This window comes from Asterias amurensis, chromosome 12 (genome assembly GCF_032118995.1).
Source record: "Asterias amurensis chromosome 12, ASM3211899v1".
Lineage (NCBI taxonomy): Eukaryota > Metazoa > Echinodermata > Asteroidea > Forcipulatida > Asteriidae > Asterias > Asterias amurensis.
The window spans coordinates 16,701,149-16,722,319 of record NC_092659.1 but is presented as its reverse complement, the minus strand read 5'-3'; the positions used below and the strand labels follow the sequence as shown (position 1 = coordinate 16,722,319).

At 37.6% G+C, this 21,171-nt stretch overlaps 1 protein-coding gene across 1 annotated transcript; it reads left to right on the top strand.

Annotated features, from left to right (window-relative positions):
- Positions 1-1,024: 1,024 nt before the first annotated feature.
- Positions 1,025-21,102, top strand: LOC139944832 (AMMECR1-like protein). Its single transcript, XM_071941954.1, has 5 exons — positions 1,025-1,384; positions 10,494-10,604; positions 12,686-12,800; positions 14,588-14,678; positions 15,176-21,102. The coding sequence occupies exons 1-5, from the start codon at positions 1,026-1,028 to the stop codon at positions 15,343-15,345; spliced, it is 846 nt and encodes a 281-aa protein (XP_071798055.1). The 5' UTR covers position 1,025; the 3' UTR covers positions 15,346-21,102.
- The last annotated feature ends 69 nt before the right edge of the window (positions 21,103-21,171 follow it).

Genomic DNA, 21,171 nt, shown 5'->3' with positions numbered 1-21,171 from the left:
ATGGTCTATGTTTCATTGTGTCATAGGGTGTTGACATAATAGGGAGACCACCAACACTAGATAGCTCGGTTTGTAGAGCGCCGGCACGTTAATCTGGAGGTTGCAGGTTCAAAGCCCCCTGTAGTAAAGTTTTCTTTGTTCAACCAACAATTTTTATTTTTATCTCATTAATAATTTGATTTTAATAATTCATTAATAATTTGGAAAAATTTCTTAGCGTTTTCTACGATCAAATAAAGTTAGTGTTAAATTTGTTTACAATTTTTAAACAGTTATAGGCCTAAATACTTTTGATAATTATAAACGCAATTTAAAGCCATTGGACACTCGGAACAGAAAAAAAAAAAAATCACAAATTTACAAATAACTTACAGGGTTTACAGAAGGTAATGGTGAAAGACTTCTTTTGAAATATTATTCCATGAAATGCTTTGCTTCTTGAGAAAACTTAAAACAATATCAACTCACGAAGTGTGGGCCTTGGACAATACTGTTTACCGAAAGTGTCCAATGGCTTTTAGAGATGTAAATTTGCATCGGGGATTGTTTTTTACCCATATACACCTATAATTATGTGTTAGCACTGTATAATCAGTATACCCCCTAAATAGCTACTTTCACAAGCTTTGTGAAAAAAATCACAATCATATTACTCGGGTGGGATTCGAACCCATGCCTTTTGCAATTCTAGAGCAGTGTCGTACCAACTAGACCACCGAGATTGCCTGGTAGCTAGAGGAAGTAAGTTCAAATCCTATGTTTTAGCAGCAGGTACTGCAACAATTTAATAGATGTTTAAAAAAAATTATCCCCTTTATCTGTGGAGACATTACCTTTAAGTCTGACGTCATCAGCTAAGTTTAAAGTGACCGCTAGCGCTATAGCTAGAGCTCAGCTGATAACACTGGTACTCGGTAGGACTATCGATGCGTAGGAACCTACGAAATTAGTGCTGCGCTGGTAACCGTAATGCGCTCTGTTGTGGTTTTGGTGCCCGACCTTTTAATGTTGTTCTTTGTTTCAAGATGGCGACTGGGTGCTGTGGTGTGAAACGGCAAAAAGTATCCGCTCCTTCTGAACGAAATGACCGCTCAGAACGCTGCGAAAAGGGCGAGCGTTGCTCCCATTCCAGCCACGAACACCGGCCAAGCACAAGCTCAGGTTCTAATGATTTACAACGGACTTTACAGCCGAAAATGAACGGTTATAGCGACCGGGAACGGGGCCCACACCCCGCCTCGGCCGGTCACAGCGCTGGCCACCACAACAACCACCGAATAGTGTGTGCAGAAATGTGTTTTTTCTGTTTTGATGTTTTATATCGTCACTTTCATATGATGAACGGAGAGCCGCCAAGAGTGCCCAAATTTACTGATGCTGCGTTGTAAGTATTTCCTTTCAGAGGGTGGAGTTGTCACCAAGATCTTGTCTTCTTGATGACTTGATTGACGGTCTTGAGTTGAGGGTTGAGAATGCAAAAATTATAAAATAGTAAAAATATATTTTATACATTTTTTAAATTAAAATTAACTATAGACCCAGTAATCGGGCGCTGTACTCCTTTTTTTTCCTCGAAATTTTGACATTCTCTGTCGTACTAGCGCCCCAGCGAAATCATATATGTGAGTCTGAGGTGTAAGGCAACCATGGCAACATTTTCATGGATGCCACACCAAAAATGCCCCAAAATGACGGAACTACCCAACGAATTACCTTCAAAACTGCCAGCTGGCCTCTCCATATGTTTGAGATGTAACACCATTTTGGGCAAAAAGTCCTGAAAACTATTCCATTTGTCTGTTTATTGTTTGAGCTCAAATATATAAAACTAAACCTTTTTTTAAAGTAAGAAAACATTAACAATTCACAATTAAGTAGTGAAGGAAATAAGATAAGCTTTAAAAACAAAAATTAATATTTTATGATATGTACATATGGACATAACCCAAAAATTAATCAAAATAATTAAGTTTGATTGAAACCTTAGGTTTTGATTGCATAAATTGGTTTTTTAATTCATAATTTCCTTTTTTTTTGGTGGGGGGGGGGGGACACTTACCCCCTTTATTTTCCCTTGGGACGACAACCATCAACATCTATTTGAAGTCTTTGACACAAGATTGTGTCACAAGACAAACGACTGTATTAAAACTGTACTGATGTTGAAAGGCCAATGTCATTAGAGCATTTCACTGTCAGTTGGGAAGATTGAGATAGTAATGCTGATACCAGGTGCAGAAAGATGAAAGTGTAGAGTTACAAAACAAGGCAGTTGATCCTCCGAGACAGGCCCTGTGAATGATGTGGATTACATGTCAGGCCTGTATGCTTCATTTTTTTGAGCAAGGGCACCAAGGTATTTTCTCCTTGGTAGAGGGCACCCTATGAGGAAATTTTAAATTTCTACTAGATCATTTCAAGGGCACCAAGTAAACGACCAGGGATGGAGGCAATCGCCTTCGGTGCCTCCGTGAAGTATCATGCCTGTTGTCCGAAGGTAGAGCTGGAATTAAATGGAGGAAGCCATGGCCTCTGTTGCCCTGGTCTTGTCCTTTGTTGCCCTGGTCTTGTCCTTTCAGATATTTCTAATGGAAGTGCCCTTTACAAAATAAAAATGGCCTTGCCCTCTCCAAGATGAAATTCCATGCCTGCAATTACAGGTAGCTAGCTCTCTGGACTGGAGGGCAGGCCTGGAATTACACGGAGGCCATGGCTTCTGTTGCCCCTGGTCTTCGCCTTGGTGCCCCTTCAAAAGTTTCCCAATAGACTTTAAGATTTTCCACTGGAAGTGCCCTAATTTGTAGAATTGAGACTGTAGGGATGGACTTCATTTTGTAGAATAGAGGCAGTAGGAATCCGACATAAACTCATATTGATTGATTTTGGAGGCTTTAGGGCATTTCCTGCAGCGAGTAAAAAGGTTTTAAAGTGTAGGTTAGTGTACCTTGCACAGACTCGGCATCACCATGCAGTCACGCACTGCAAATATCTCCGACCTAAAAATTACAGGTGCATGTAATCAGTTAATGTATGTTCAGCGAAGTTCAAGTACACACATACTTCACGCATTCCTGTCACTTGGCAAGAGTGAGAAAGATTGTCCAAATGCCTTTTTTTTTCTTTGCCAGGCGTGTAACTTGATCAATCCTGGAGAAGTTTTGAAGATATATCAATTGAATGTTTGACTGTGTCATACATGTATTTAAATACCTTATGTACGTATACATGTAGCTCTATGGGTTGACTATGAATAAGGAACTGGATTCCAAATGCCTTTTATTTTCTCCAGGCATGCCAGGCATGTAACTTGACCAATCCTGTAGAAGTTTTGAAGACATATCAGTTGAATGTTTGACTGCAACATACAATGTACATGTACACATGTATATTATATAAAGACCTTGTACATACTATAGCTCTATGGGTAGACTATGAATAAGGAACTGGATTCCAAATGCCTTTTATTTTCTCCAGGCGGGTGACTTTATCAATCCTATAGAAGTTTTGAAGACATATCAGTTGAATGTTTTACTGTGCATCAGACAGACCTTTATAGCTCTATGGGTAGACTTTGAATAGGGAACTGGATTCCCTTAGACGGATCTTGAGCACGATAGAATATCAACGTGTGACCTCATGGAAACTTCTTTGTTCAGTTCTTTGATGACAAACTGGACACATTCACCGTATCTAATATTAAGAATCTAGAGTTGTAATTGTAATACTTCAACCTGATAGAATTTGTACATGTAATTGTGCAACACTTTGGTTGAATCAAATTTATGTAATGTACACTGTACCACACAGAGTTCCTCTCACTACAAAAAAGGCCAGATTTTATTGTCATAAATGTACAGAAGTATGTCCCCCCCCCCCCCCAAAACACACACACATTTAAAACCTGTGACAAATTCCCGAAATTCCGAAAACACAATAAATACACAATTACATGTTCATGTAGGAGGGGTTCACCATGCAACATTATAGAGCACCAAATGGGTAGGTTGTACAGTTTTCTAGTAGCCCACATGACAAGTCCTTTAGCATAGATTATTAAGGGAATCAATGTGTGGTGAAGAGGTTTTCAACTAGTGGTTTAAACCCACAAATGTTTCAGCCGTTGCTCTCGACCAATAGGAATGAAGAAACTGTCCTATTATAAGCACAGGTGCAAGCTCGCGTGTCACGCCCATGTTTCAACACTTTTTACTGGTGTTATATCATTCGTTCAAACACCCCCACGTGATGCCCTCTCGACCAATCAGAATGGATAAACTGTCTTCTAGGTATTTATGAATACTATTTCATGTACATTTAGAGGCAAAAATGTACAAAGGCCCTGCACATTGTAACAAGAGGATTTTATTAACCTTGAGGTCAAGGCGTAATGTATGACTGATTGTTACCAAGTATAGACTGTTCCATTGAAATGAGTCACAGTGTTAAATGTATCAGATTGATCTAAATTGTATTTTGTGTGGGTGCACCCCACTAATGTATTATAAGCTCGGACTACTCCATAGAGCTATATATATTGACTAGAGCGCTAACACCCCGTTATACACGCACTAAAGTTTTGAAGCCGTGTGGGCGCATCCATGTTTATGTACAAACCAAACCAATACAAAAGCTTGAAATTTTGTACGGCAATTGTACGGCTATTTGCATGATAGTGCGTCTGTTCTTTTCGATGTGTCATTGAACCAAAAAATGCAGCAAATGTGAACGCACCATCTGCTGATGAGCGTCGCACTGCGAGCGCCTTGTGCGTCATGTTTAAAAGGCGCGTATGTTTTTTTTAGTACATCAATTAAGTCGAACTTACGGTTTTCGTAGCTCGGACCTACGCGAATGGGCAGTTGCGTACGTAAGCGCACACGCCAAATGTAAAAAAAATCGCGGCAATGTGTGTTCTCTTAAAATTAAAATCGTTCCGTTGTCACGCAACACATCAAACATGTCTGCGCACAGGGTGGCTTCAAAACGCAGAGCAAGTTAGTGCTCTAGTCAATATGTATAGCTCTACGGACTACTCCCATAGCATAATATGCAAAATAGCCACTTAATATTAAAAAAACAAAAACAAAAAAACCGAAATACATTAAAGTCTTGCAGCTTTTTACTGTAATGAGAAAATTATCAACTTTCTCTTGGAACTGTCATCCTCTCCTAAATGTCCAAGTTTCCAAGCATCAATCTTCAAAAATATCCTTTCACCTCTCTGGCAAATAGAACCATTTTTTCAGGGCTTACATTTTATGTCATCCAAAAAAACATCAAGTTGAAAGGCAACCATACCCAGGTCACAATTGGGCACATTTTTCACACTGTACCTCTCTCTTTGGGCTCTCAAATCTCTCTAATGTAGACAATTTTGAGGGACTATAAAATGTTAACGAGGCCGCACTCTGTTTTCCCCCTATTTGTCGGCTGCACCAGTAGGAGTTATGTAGTGTGATTCATCCAGTGTCATACTGTAACGCAATAAAACTCTTTACCTGCGTTGATGATTGATTAAATTTGCATTTAATGCTCAGAATAGTCTGTCGGCTGCCATAAAACCAAACCAAACTATACAAAGCTGGTACCATCATTTTTTTTGGTTGATGATATAGAGTGAATGGAAAAATAATGTTGTTTTCAACTAATGTATTCTTTGTTTAAACTGACACCTTAATGTTTTGTCATTTTTGCTGCAATTTTGTGAAGAATCGCTGCAAAGTGTCCCAAGCATCCTATATTTATCAATATAGGACTCCTATATTAAATTTTGGAGCGCCATGTCAGGGCAATAATACGTACAGTATGACGGTATGACACTTGAAATGCTTGTTCCACCAATCAAATGACAAGGATCTACAACTGTATACTGTGTCGTAGTGTTTTCTTGTTTGTTTCTTAAGATGATCTTCCCATCAAGGGTACTAATGTTGGAAGCGCTTTGAGACGCCCTTTGGGTGTATAAAGCGCTATATAAAAACGACTTATTATTATTATTTTTATTATTATTATTAAGGGAACTCGGCAAACTCCCACAAGGGGATATGAACAGCCAATCTCTCTTGTGCAAACATTGGTTTAACATCTATGATTATGAATTGCACAAATTTAGTAACTAGACGACAATACTAAATTCTAGTCATTGTGAAACCAGTAGAGCTTGTTAGGATTCAGAACCAACAACCGTCCTTGTGAACTTGCAATTCTACATGTACCACTTGACCATGGTGCAGCCATCTGCAATTTCAAGCGCCCACAACTCAATAGTCAAAGCACACAAATTCAATATAATATAGTACATTTTGTAGCTCTATGATTAATACTTGTTATGAACAAGATACACAAATAACCATCTGATTTCCATGGAATTGTCTCCTGTTTGGACTCCTATATTAATCAATAAAGGACTCCAATAATTTTGAAGTGTCATTTCATGGCATTAAATACATGTACAGTACATGTGTATGTCGGATGACATTTGATGCGTATTCCACCAATCAAATGACAAGGGTCTATGCAATTTAGCCTAACAACAGCCATCCAAAATTTCAACCACCCACAACACACAAGTCAAAAGCACTCAAGTCATGCATAGTGTATCTATTATTAATACTCATTATAAACAAGGGACACAAATAGCCATCTGATTTCCATGAAACTCTCTTCTGTTTATAACCATGGAGGTAGAAATAGATCTCCATGGTTTAACCCACGACTGGTTTTATATGAAGCGGTCGGCCACTTATCAATATCCAAGATTCACTCATCAACCACAATCAGTATGTACACACGTCATGTGCACAACATTATTAAAATCTTGTCTGGTTGAAACTGCTGGTTTAATGTGTTGTACATATGTGCACTCTCCATGTAATGTGAGGACTATACATTATGGGCTACATGTACTAGTACTAACTGTATGATCATCATGGAGCTATCCCCCCCCCCCTCCCATCGACCTGATAGCGGCTTGTTAAATTATTACTTCGTTAGTTGTCCAAGTATGTAGGATACTCTACAGGACCCAGTGGTCTAATGGCTTTGATGACTATCTGTGCATCACTTTTAACTGATTCCATTAACACTAACAGATGGACCTTATAAATGTATGAAAACGAATGCTTTTTTCCTGTTCCTTTCAGGGTCCTCCCTGGGATTTTTTTTTTTCAAAACTGGGGGCCATTCTTGAACTAAACCTTGGAAGTTTGGCCTTTGAAGCATATGGAAATGAAACAATGTTTTTTACTTTGTGTTTATCTTTTGTTTTAAAAGCCTTAGTTTGCTATCTTTTCGTTTGTCATAGTGTGCTATTTAGGCATCCTTAAAGATGCTGTGTCAGATTTTTGACCTCAAACATTAAAAGATAGATTTTTTTGAGTGAATGGTATTTCAAAGAGTATCAACTGCTCTAACGAAAAAAGTTTAACTTTTTATGGTCAGGAACCATGACAAAAATTTAAAACGTTTCTTATAAAACACATAAGAATTGGTCATGTGATATATTGTTGGGACTCTGACAAAAACTAATTTTGAGCCCTTTATTTCACTGCTACTATCAGACTATTAACTCATAATTGGCAGACTTTTTCGAGCAATGGCTCAAATGAAAGCTTGTAACTTTCTCGACCCCCATCAAAATACCTATTGAATTTTAAATCAAAATTTTTTCTGACATAGCATCTTTAAATGGTTTCTGGATGATTTTTGTGAATTTGATCTGAAGTGTTCCTCCAGCCAATATCAAAATAAATCAATAAATTGTTTGCAGTCACTCAGGTGGGATTCAAACCTTTGACCTTTAAATTGCTAGAGCAGATTGCCATTAGACCACCGAGCTAGCCTGATAGCTAGAGGCTGTTGGAATCCTTATGTTAGCACTAGCAGCGAATATTCAGTATTTGTACACATGTGGTTTTCAATTTGTATACGACATGACACTTTGTGACACCGCTTATCTCTTGCCTTCCGGAATGCAACAAAATGTAAAATCTCACTCCTTAATTTAAAAAAAAAAAGGAGACATGGTCCCACTTGGCATTGTATAATACCATCAGCGATGTTTATCTAAAGAAAAGACACCAAGATTTTTTTTAGATTTACATTTTAAAGGCAATGGACACTATTGGTAATTACTCAAAATAATTATCAGCATAAAACCTCATTTGGTAACGAGTAATGGGGAGCTGTTGATAGTATCAAACATTGTGAGAAACGGCTCCCTCTGAAGTGACGTAGTTTTCGAGAAAGAAGTTATTTTCCACCACTTTGATTTCGAGACCGCATTTTTCCTGAAATCAAGCATCAGAAAGCACACAACTTCGTGTGACAATGGTGTTTTTTCTTTCATAGTTATCTCGCCACTCCGACGACCAATTGAGCTCAAATTTTCACAGGTTTTGTTATTTTATGCATACATGTATGTTGAGATACACCAAGTGAGAATACTGGTCTTTGACAATTACCAATAGTGTCCACTGTCTTTAAGCGAGCCGTGGAAATAGAGATCTCTGTAATTGATTGTGCATGGTCTCTCGACATAGCTTGAATGTTGATTGCATGTTCTCGGACTTGTTTTGCTTGGAAACTTGCCAATGTTATGTCTGGAGGGAGCTGTGACTGACTATTTAAGGGGCATAAAAATTGGAGCGCCACACTAAATAAACTGCCATAGCAACCAATACCAATGCTAAATATATAAAAATACTCAACAAATATTTAAAGTCTTATGTCCTAATTTTTAACATAAAAATTCTGGATGATTTACAGGAATGAGAAATTTTAGACCTGCCATAAATTGGATTACAACACTAACCCATAGTAACCAATGCCAAATGCGAAATGTTCAAAAATACTATAAAATATATTTAAAGTCTCTCAGCCTCTTGGAAACCAATCAAATATAATTTGTCCAGACAACTAAACTTCAGATTTCTGTTTTTGGCAGGTTAGCCGTTGGAAATTTGTTGCTAATAACCCCAGAAAAAAAAACGCATATTAATCGAGAAGTTTCAGGTTCATTCCAGAGATACACTTTGCCTTCTAAGCAAGTTGAAAAAAAACACATATTCATACAGCATGAAGAACAAAATAGGAAAAAACATATCCTAATTATTCATATAATGTTCAGACTGATTTACAGGGACGAGAAATATTAGACCTCTATCTGATTTTAGACTTTTTTGGTTGTTTTGCCTAGTGGGAAAAAAAAGGTAGCTGTAAGTTTTATTTTCTTCAGAGTAAACTACAGCAAAAGAAATCCTGTCAACTGCCTGTACTTTTTAAAACCTACTTATCTAGCACTGAGGAAATAGGAGAAAACTGTTCCCAGAAGGGGTTATCAAAAGGTGGAAGTGCCAATAATGTCAACACACCTATCTTTTCGATCTGAGTTGAGACCTTGCTCCTAGCAATGCCTCTCACCCCCGGATTTAAAAGATCGTACTCAACATAATTATTGTCATAAAACCTTACTTGATTACGAGTACTGGGGAGAGGTTGATAGTATAAAACATTGTGAGAAACAGCTCCCTCTGAAGTGGCGTAGTTTTCGAGAAAGAAGTATTCTCCACGAATTTGATTTCGAGACCTCAGATTTAGAATTTGAGGTCTCGAAATCAAGCATCTGAAAGCACACAACTTCGTGTGACAAGGGTGGGTTTTTTTTCTTCTTAGTTATCTCGCAACTCCGAAGACCAATCGAGCTCAAATTTTCACAGGTTTGTTATTTTATGCATGTTGAGATACAAGTGTTCAGTGTCTTCAAAACAATTATTGTGTCACCAAGCGATCCAGTTGCCCCAAACTTGCCCATAAAAATTACCATACGATTCATGCTTTGTCATGTTTGCGTGTAAAGCCCGGTTCATACTTCTTGCGAATGCGAATGCAATGTGATTTTGACGTGAATTTTACATCACAACTCTGTTTTCGCAGCCATATTCGCAAGAGAGTTGAGCCGACTCATGTATTAATAATAATAACGAGGTCTTATAGAGCGCACAAATCCACAAAAGTGCTCAGGGCGCTATTACAGAGAAAATTCAAACAAAAATAACAAACAACAGATTAAATACAAAAGAATGGAACTATTGACATGAGGTGTGTTTTGAGAGATGTTTTGAAAGAGTAAATGGAAGTGGATGTTTTTATGTGAAGAGGTAGTTGATTCCAGAGATGAGGTGCGCTGCAATAGAAAAAGATCTGTCCCCCCAGGTGCGATTAGACTTGATTTCTTGAAGAAGATATCTGTTAGCAGAACGAAGGTTGCGAGATGGTTTGTAGATGTTGAGCATGTCTTGGATGTAAGCAGGTGCTTGCCCATTTTGTACATGTACACGGAAGGCTAACTTGTTGTTCCTGTTTTTAAAATAAATTCTTCATGCAGAGGCATGAGGGCAATTGCTACTGTCACGACTGTTGCCTCTGTGAAGTACTGGTCATTTGTGTGTGGATTGATTTCTTATACGATAATGTCCTTTTGTTTTTTTCCGCAGTCCACTGTTTGTAACTTGGAAGATAGGCAAAGACAAGCGTCTACGCGGGTGTATAGGTACTTTTACTGCTTTGAATCTACATGATGGCCTAAGGGAATATGCAATCTCTAGGTAAGACGTTTGTAAACATAGAGGGCCCGTGTCTGAATTAGTGACTACGGCTTGATCGTCATGCCAACAAGCCGTGGCTGTACATATAGATATTTCTGTTTCTATGATCAAGATGACTACCGGCAAACTAATGTTACTACGATTGAAATGATTGTCGGAGAAATAGAAGGCTCATCAAAGATTAAAAGGTGAGTTAGGTGGGGTTTGCGGCGGCACTATTTGTAATTGGTTCTGAAGAGAACCGGTGGTTCAAGTTGACAACTCAACGTTTTATAAGACGATGAGAGCACACAGATCGAACGGTGAGTTGTCAGCCACCAGGGCCCAATTTCATAAAGCTGCTTAGTACACAAATTTGCTTAGCATGAAATTTCTTCCTTGATAAAAACAGGATTACCAAACAAATTTCCACGTGATTTTCAGGGAAGCAAAAAGAAACGGCTGAATGCCGGTAACAAGCGATATGCAACAAATGGAAATTTGATTGGTAATCCTGTTTTCATCAAGGCCAACATTTCATGCTAAGCAAATTTTTGTGCCTATCAGTTCTATGAAATTGAGCCTTGTTCTCTTCAGACGCATCACTATTCTAAAGAGATTAACACATGGTGCAACTGCAAACCTTACCTGGATCCCACCATGCAAAGTTTAAAATCCAACTTGTTATTAGACCTTAACCCTTTTCACATGACAGCAATTTAGCAGGGGTCCATTGCTTAATTTGACCATGGTTGTGAAATTTTACAAGTTGCACTTCATGTGAAAGGACAACAATGTTTGAACTGTCCAAGGTCCCTTATTGTCCTTTCACACGAGGTGCATTCGGTCAAATTTCACAACCGTGCTAAAATTAAGCAAGGGACCCGTGTTTAATTGCTGTTGTGTGAAAGGGCTTTATGAGACTAAGCCCCTTTCACATGAGAGCAATTTATTAAGGGTCCGTTGCTAAATTGTAGCATGGTTGTAAATTTTTTGAAATGTACCTCGTGTGAAAGGACAACCATTTTGTCTACTGTTCAAGTTCTCTTGCCAAATCTTGTCAAACATTGCTACATTTTTACAACCATGCTAAAACTTAGCAAGGGACCCCCGTTAAATTGCTGTGGCATGAAAAGCACATATTTGGTTTGCAGTAATAATAATAATAATAAAAAGATATTTATAAAGCGCCAAATTGCCAAATAAGGCCTCAAAGCGCTAGATACAAAGGTAAAAAAAAAACAATTTACAAAATACAACATTACAATACAGAGGGTTTCTGAAGAAAACGGTTTAAAAAGACAATTACAAAAAAGCTACAAGGCAAATCTGGACCAGCCAGTGAAAAAGTAGAAACAACTCTACAAAAACAATTATTTAAAATAATATTGCCTAAAAAGGTATGTCTTCAAATGACGCTTAAAAATGTCAATACATGAACAGTCCTTAAGATGTGATGGAAGCTTATTCCATAAAGAGGGGGCAGCGATACTGAAGGCTCTGCCACCATAGGTAGATGTCCGAGGAGGTGAGGGCAGTTGCAAGAGGTTAAGGGATGTGGAACGAAGGGTGCGTGTGGGTTGATGACAATGAACGAGGTCCTGTATGTACGAAGGGGCAAGGTTGTGGAGTGCTTTGAAGGTAAGAATGAGAGTCTTGTAGATTATCCGTTGTGAAACTGGTAGCCAATGGAGTGATTGGAGGATTGGGGTTATATGCTCGTGACGTTCAACTCGACAGACCAATCTGGCGGCAGCATTCTGTAGGCGCTGGAGTCTGTTTAGTTCATTGGTTGGAAGGCCAATAAGAAGGCTGTTACAGCTGTCAATACGAGATGTAACACCATGTGTGTATCTACTTGCCAGGTAGAGTTTGTTCTTGGAGAACTGTCTTGCTTTATTTGACTACCGCGGAGTAGATTGTTCGGGTGTTCGGGAGACTTCTCAGTTCTGAAAAGAACTGTCCTGCTTATTAACTATTACCCTGGCAAGTAGATACACACTTGGGGTTACCTCAAACCAAATATATATTGATACCTCACCATGCAATGCCTCAAATCCTTTACACTTTAATCACAATTGTCATCTTTTCTCTTCCCACAGTGCTTTTAAAGATAGCCGTTTCCCGCCTGTCAACAAAGACGAGATATCTCGTATGTCCTGCTCCGTGTCGCTTTTACGTCATTTTGAGGAAGCCAAAGATTATGAGGACTGGGAGGTAATTATTGTTTATCGAGGAATAATTTTTTTTTTTTTTTTTGGGGGGGGGGCGTATAGATGGGATCAGAAATTGATACCAGGGCCCAATTTCATGGCTCTGCTTACCGTAAGCACAGAATCGGCGCTTACAGAAGCAGGGAATTCTGTGGTTACGACAAGCGTATTTCACGGGTTTGTGGCGAATTTTGTCTTCTGCGTGTGTGTACTCCGCATTACTAGGCATTCTACGCTTACAAGGCTTGCGCAGAAATTCGGCCCGTAAGGGGAGAATCGTGATTGTAAGCGCAGAATTCGGCGGTAAGCAGAGCCATGAAATTGGGCCCAGAAGGTTTTTTAACAGATGATAAATTTGATTTGGGATATTATTTCTTATAATTACTCTTTATCCCAATGCAAATTTAACATTATTTTGCGCTACCAACTGCTAAAGTATTTGTTTTGTTCTCTGTGTTTATCAGTTAATCTTTTCAATTTCACTGTAATTGCTTTTACATCTTCTTGTTTGATTTCTATTGCCATTTGTAAGTGATTGTATTTCATATTTGACGCCAAATTTGTTTTATCTGTTGACTGCATTTCTCATTTTACTCTGTGTATTAATTTAATTTGAACTGTTTTTTTCCGTATTGTTTGTAAATTAGTAAATTCGATTGGCTTAAATTTTCCCCCATGTTTGAGATACCTTTCCTTAATCAGTTGGTCCATACTTTGCTATAAATGTTAAATTTTTGTTTGTGTTTGCCTCTTACTATGGTCCGGTCTGGATCGACCCACCTAGTTTTTACAATATATTGTATTGATTGATTGATTGATTGATTCTTCACTTTTGATAGGGGGGGGGGGGCGGGGGGTATCACACCCTCGTGCCCCAAGCCCAATTTTATGGAGTTGTTTATAAAGTAGAAAATTTATTGCATTTGTACAATTTTTTGCTCTGCAAAACCTGTGGAGAACTCTGTTGTTTTGCTTGTCATGTTGTGTACATGCATGTGGAATAGGGTCTTGTAGACTAGATTTGTTTTGATTGCTGTATATTTTCCTGTTGTAAAATTTAAATATTTTTATAATTAATTTGCAAGTTGCATCATGATGCAACTTGCTCTCTAACTCTACCCTTTCATGTTTCCCTGCATTGTTGTCGAACAATACATTCACCACTTTTATGGTCCAGTAATCCTTCCTTTCATACTGAACATCCTTTGTCCTCGCCACTTTACTCCTATTGGTTCATAGCCACCAATTGTTTCTGAAATAGTAACATTGAGTGGTTGTTATTTTCCCACTTCTTTCAGAACCCTTCCCTTAATCCCTTTCCCCTCTCTTTTTCTATAAATGGATATGTATTTGTCTGCACTTGTTTTATGCCTCTGAAGAAGGTTCGGTTTGGATCGAAAGCTAAGGCCATCTACCCTATTCATTATTTATAATTAATTTGTTATGCGCTTGTGTAAATTTTATGGAATGGGCGCAATATAAATGAATAAATTATTATTATTTATTATAGATAGATGTCGCATTCTAAAAAGCCTTATTATTATTTATTATATATTATTTATCTTCCTTAGAATTCAGGTAGATAATTGCACACTATGAGTGCGATGGTTTAGTTGTGATGTATTTTAATCTTTAGTCTGGGTACTCACACAGGCCTATTAATAAAAATAATAATAACTAGTTCTTATAATATAGCACATTTTACTATAACCATGTCAATGTGCTTTACATGAAGTCGAAATGTTATTTGCGATACTAATTCTCCTCGTTTGCGTTTTATCCATACTGTAGGTCGGTATCCACGGTATACGTATAGAGTTTTACAACGAGAAAGGTGCCAAGAAAACGGCTACCTATCTTCCTGAAGTTGCCTCTGAACAAAGTAAGTCTCGGTAGTGATGCCAACTAAACCCCAACCCATCAAAATCCAACTGCATGTTATTGTTTGATTCTGTTGGACTGTGGACTGTATAGTTTCCTTCATGACAGATGCTAGTGACCTGTATTTGAGTGATGTTTTGTTAAGGGAATCAATGTGTGGTGAAGAGGTTTTCAACTAGTGGTTTAATCCCAACGAGGCCTGGTTCTTGGTAATTTTACCGAGACGAAGTCGAGGTAAATTATGAAGAACCAGGCCGCGGTGGCCGACAGTGTTAGTTCGCGACGTAAAAGGAAAACCGTGCAATTTTGAGTGATACTTGTGTGGGCCATTATATTCTACTAAACATCTTTCTAATCATATGCATTTCATAACAAACTGTTTCAACTGCTTATTATAGACAAACTCGTCCGATCCAAGGCAACGTGTTCCTTTAATATTCTCAATTAGAGTCTGTAATAACCTGTTTTTGTTTCTATTTTCTTCACCTTTCTCTCCAGATTGGAACAAGGAGCAGACTATAGATTCCTTACTACGCAAGGGCGGCTACAAGACGCCCATCAACCATGATTTTCGCAAGACTATACGGGTGACACGCTACCAAAGCGAGAAGTTCAGCGTCAGTTTTGGCGACTACGCCGAACATTTTCGTCAAAACGGGCGTGTTTAATGAATGGCAGCCGCAAACGCAAACTCTGTTGGGAAAGTGGATTATTGTTTTAAAAGTGTTACTCGGGACTCTATTCGTTTTGATTCTTTTTGTTGTTTATTATTTTAACTGATTTGTTGTTGTTGTTGTTTTTTCGTTGTTGACATGTTGAATCAGCTGGAGTTGAGGTGACTTTTATCACCTATATATTATTTTTAGTTGATTCGGTGTCAACACATTTCTTTTTGAAATACTTTGCATGTTTTCAAATGGCCATGTTTTCAGTGCTTCAAAGTAGTGAAAGACTTTCAGTACTTGAAAATGTGTTTTATGAATATTTTTTTTTCCTTTTGTTTTTTTCTCGGTTTTAAAGGGAAGGTACACGTTTGGGAGTTGTCAAAGACCAGTCTTCTCACTTGGTGTATCTCATCATAAGCATAAAATAACAAGCCTGTGAAAATTTGGGCTCAATAGGTCAACGAAGTTGCGAGAAAATGATGAAAGAAAAAACACCCTTATTGGACGAATTTGTGTGCTTTCAGATAGAAATAAAAGACTTCTAGCTAGAAGTCTTTTATTATTTTAGTGAGAAATTACCTCTTTCTCAAAAACTATGTTACTTCAGAGGGAGTCGTTTCCCACAATGTTTTATACTATCAACAGCTCTTCAATGCTCGTTACCAAGTCAGTTTTTCAAGTTAATATTTGTTTTGAGTAATTACAAAACATGTACCTTCCCTTTAACCACTGAGCTAGTTATTTATTTTTTCAAATTAATTTTTGATTGTTTTACATATATTTATTTCCTAGTCCCAAGTTTGCGATTGTGGCTGATTAACTCTATCTCAAGACCATCCAGGGATTAAATGAAATTTATTGAAGAAGAAAAAAAAAGCACAATTCCATATATCAGTTTTTTATACGGAGTATAACATAAATTCATTTTTTGATAAGTTGTGTTGTAGTTGAAGAGATTTCTATCTAGTCTACTAAACAGAGCGTTTATGAGTAGAAGGGGGTTACGGTAACTCAGACAAGTCATTGAAATAACAATGTGTGTATTGAACATGTCATGGTTAGTCTCGCTGGTGATGGAGTTGGCGGCTTGAGCGAAGACTAATTGAGACGGAGCGATTGTAGATTTTTATTCATCTGTAAAAAATATCAAAGACGTTTGATCATTGAAGGTTTAATAATGTGAGATCTTTGAGTTGCTAGAAACATTAGACTTAACCAAGTCTCATTTCGTTGCTTGTTTTGCTGGAAATATTAGACTTGACCAAGTCTCATCTCATTGCTTGAGTTGCTGGAAACATTAGACTTAACCAAGTCTCATGTCATTGCTTGAGTTGCTGGAAAGATTAGACTTAACCAAGTCTCATCTCATTGCTTGAGTTGCTGGAAGCATTAGACTTAACCAAGTCTCATAATATTGCTTGCATTTGTGTGTCATGGCAAAAACATCACCAAAATAGCCTTTTAACCTTTGAAACTGCAATAACATTGTATCTTGCTAAAAACTATATCACGGGTGAGAGGCGAGTTTTGGCTTCTGCGCGTGCTTACTCTATGTTACTAGGCACTCTCTGCTTACAAGGCTAGCGCATAAATTCGGCGCTTGCACGTCAAGCGAGGAATCATGATCATAAGCGCAGAATTCGGCGGTAAGCAGAGCCATAACATTGGGCCCAGGTTGCACCAAGATACGACATAATTTGCACTGAGACTCTCTTGTGCAAGATAGATGTTTTTTGAAAAATAGAAATGTCAATTGTAAATCATTGAGAATGAGGTTCACAACTGTTAGAACTGCATAATGATTGTTAGAACTGCATAATGATAATAACAAACCAGATTGCACCAAGAAACCACATATTTAAACAGAGCGAGATACGATGTTATTGCAAAATAGAACTGTATGGATGTACACAGTCCAGATTGCTTCAAGATACAACATATCAACCTATCTTGTGCAAAATACAGTATTATTGCTAAAGTTTTCGTCATACAATGTACACACAAACAAGATGGCGCCCAGAAACGAAAGATTCACACATAAGTTTGATGTTATTACAAAATCAAGATACAAAGTTGTTTTTGCATTGATGCGATGCAAGTATACAATGGTACAGAATAGTAGATTTATTAAGACTTACCTTAGTTTCTGCTTTGCCTACAAATATCAAAGCCTTCCTATTTTATGCAAATGATGCAATACTAGTTTTGACAGATTTGAAACCTCCACAAGTTTGACTTTGGAGAGGCCATTTTATTCTCTCAGTATCACAGAAAAAGTTTACACTCCTTCCCTTAACAGAAATGCAATATGTTCTGATTCAGACAATTTGTTGTTCTTTTTGTTTATGACAAATGTTAGTGAGAATATTTTTTTTCAGAGAATAAAAAACAAGTTTTTAAATCGTCATTCACATCTGTGAATGTCAAGTTAAGTTCACACTGGTGCATTGAGAAATATACCATCCACATGTATAATCATACATTGTTTGCGTTATCCAAATATTTGTCTTTCATTGCTTGTAAGTTTGACGTCAAATTCACTTTGAAACTGTGTCTGTTTGGTGACCCACCAGGAGAAACTACTCAAAATGTTCAAAACTTTTTTTGAACCCTCCTACTATGTGACCATTAAATGTCACCCCATGTGGTTTTGAATGGTAGATGAACTCTATGCCAGCCTGCAGTATGATATCATGAGTATAACTGGGTTGTTTTACGTGCATTACACATACACACAGGACTGACAGCTTTACGTCCTACCTGAAAAACAAAGTGCTTGCCTTGGGACACAGGTGTCAAGACTGGGACTCAAACCCTCACTCTGCTGATTAGAAACACCAGAGCTATTATTGTGACGATAATGTCACATTTGTTGGTTCAATTCACAACCCATTCTGTTGATTGGTGTCAAACGATTGTTCAACTGGCTGTATAATGGTTCCAATAGTAGGAGGGGTAAAGACGTTTTATGTTATAAAGTTTGGAATGACTTGCTCAACGCTACATGTACAAAGTACAACTGACAAAGAATTTATTCTAATGTGAACCCAGGTCTTGGTTGTAAGCAGGGCCCAATATCATAACTCTGCTTACCATAAGCAAAGAATCACCACTTACAAAAGCAGGGAATTCTGCACTTACATCAAGCATATTTCACAGGTTAGCAGTGAATTTCTGCCTGTGCGCATGCTTAGTCCTCATTGGAATTTGTTGCTCACAAAGCTAGCGCAGAAATTCTGCGCTTGCCTTGGAAGCAAAGATTAGCTACTGCAAACGCAGACTTCAGAAGTAAGCAGAGCCATGAACTTGGGCCTGGAAGTGTCGACTTCTGTTGATTGTGTGCAAGAATTCAAAATACATGGACCTTTTATATGATGTGGAATGTTCATACACAGTAGACTTAAATGTGTAACAAGTGTAGACAATCAGTTATTTTTTGTAGACCTTTAGTGGATTGTACTTTTGTACTTTTTGTATCTTGTAGTTTCAAGAAGCCTCGTTCTTTTTGTTATTATGTTCACATCAAATGCAAGTGTCTGACTTTAACTTTAAAGCTCAAGTACATCATTGTGTTTTTGGAAGAGTAATTTCATTCCCATTATCTAACAAGCCTCGGAATAACCCATGACACTCGTAGGAGATGTTGCTAGGTGCTTTGCTGTGGTGCCCCTTTGCAAAGTTCCAATACAACTTGACATTTTCCTCATAGAAGTGAAACTTACCAGAGGAAAATTGCTGTGCCCCTTCAAGAGCGAAGTTAAAAGCCGGGTTCTTAATAAATCACCAATTGCGTACTTTATTTTTAAGGTAAAAGTTTTATAAATTCACAATGCACAAAGAGTTGAAAAAACTCAATCCTGAGCAAGTTTGAAGAATGTATTTAGTGTCTTTGATATAAATTATTATACCCAAGACACTCGAGTTGTGGTAGTTCCGATATAAGTGAAAGGTGAAAAGTGTAGCGTTTTGGATATAGTGGAGTTTTTTGTTTGGTGTTCTCAAAGTTGTTTGAAAAGTTTAATCTGATTGTCCTTTTGAGTGGTGTGTATAACATGTAGTCTTGGAAAATTCCCTTGATTAGTAGGAGGAGGAGAAGAAGAAAAAAGTGATTGTATGCAAGTTTAGTATTCACTTCAGCACTCTGTAAAATCACAGCGTCCATCTTGTCTGGTACCCCGTACTCATTAATCAAACTACCTGAGTTTGTCCATGCAAGCACATGTCTGAACTAATATGAATTAGACATTTTCCACGGCTGCAGTAGCTTTTAATTAACACCAAATTTCATCAGGCTGAACAAAAAAAATTCTTGCCTTTTCTGGTTTTTTTTTTTTGTGTGCTGAAAACAAAAAACGTGCAAGGCATCAATATACATTATTATGTTCTGCTACTGTAAGTGGTGATTTGTTGTCACTGGTATTCAGCGCCATGAAATTTAGCTCCTGATTAATGCAAGTCTTGCGGTAAGGATAATTTGGGACCAATGAAACTTTTTAGACATAATTTCTACTTGTACAGTGTAGTTACTTAGTTCTTAGTTTCCACTGATTGAATTGATCTTTATAGTGTTACAATTTCTAATCAACTTGCGGACACAGTTTCTCAAATGCTCTGAACCATAGTAATGGTGCTTGGAAAATGCTATATCCATTTGAAGAAAGCGTATTCTTGATTTTAATTTACATGCTTCAATTTTAATGCGTTATGTTTTTTTTTTAAATTGTTTTGTTTGCGGCATGTTTTAGTTTGGTAAAGAAAGTACATTGTATTTAGCATGTTTTAAACATTTTCGTTTTATATTGTATTTAGTAAAACTGATAAACCACAAAAAACAAAAACAAATATCAAAAAATATCTCGGTCTGGTATTAGTGTTGTAGACTTTTAATCACGTTTAATTCCTTTAATATGTACCATATACTTGCCTGCTATTTAATTTCATACACGCAAATCGATATTGACAAACAAACATACTTCAGAATTCTCCTGGATTCAGTTTTCAAATCGGTCAAGCAAAACAAAAATATTCCTCTGAAGATCTAGTTGACATTTTCTATTGCATAGAATTTGTAAGTTGTGATTGTAACCTGGGAACACCACTAGCAATGTTAACACATGTAGTCAGCATCGGGGGAAAATCAATTGTTTATCTGCATCTGAACATTGCACCAGAACTGGTGGCCAAGTCACTGGAGTATGGGTTCAAATCCTGGTTAAGTCATTGGCCGAGTCTTGCGCGGCGCATCATTAATTACATTGTTGACCTCGGCAATGCCGGCCAATGGCAAGGGGTCTTTCATATTACCCTTCCCTAAGTACTTTGCCAAGGTGCTGTTTATCGATCAAGTTGTTTCTCACCAACCTTTATAATAAATGTCACAAGAGGGGGCACTTCCAAACAGCTTCCTGTTTTCAAGATTACTTTTCACTGTACAGCTACTCTTGTCAAGTTTTCCATGAACATGGTGAGGTTAACCATGCAACTCATATTACAGTACCAGTCTACTTTGACTGGGTGCCGTATTTTGGGTCTCATAGACTCGTCGTGTAGGAAAAATCTTGAAAGAAATGTTGCATGTAAACTACAAAGGGCTTTATTTTCTTGATGATGGCGTGCTGGATCGAAAAGTCTTGATACAACGGTCTGAGATTGTGTCTGAGATGTAACATAGAGTCATTATGACATAGAATATTAGTCACAGTAGACTATTTACATTATTTTATGGATTCATATTTAGAAATAAAACACAATTAACGTGAATTCTAGTATTTGTAATGTGAATAGTTATTGCCCCATGTTCTCTTCTTAAACACACTCGTTTCCTCATGT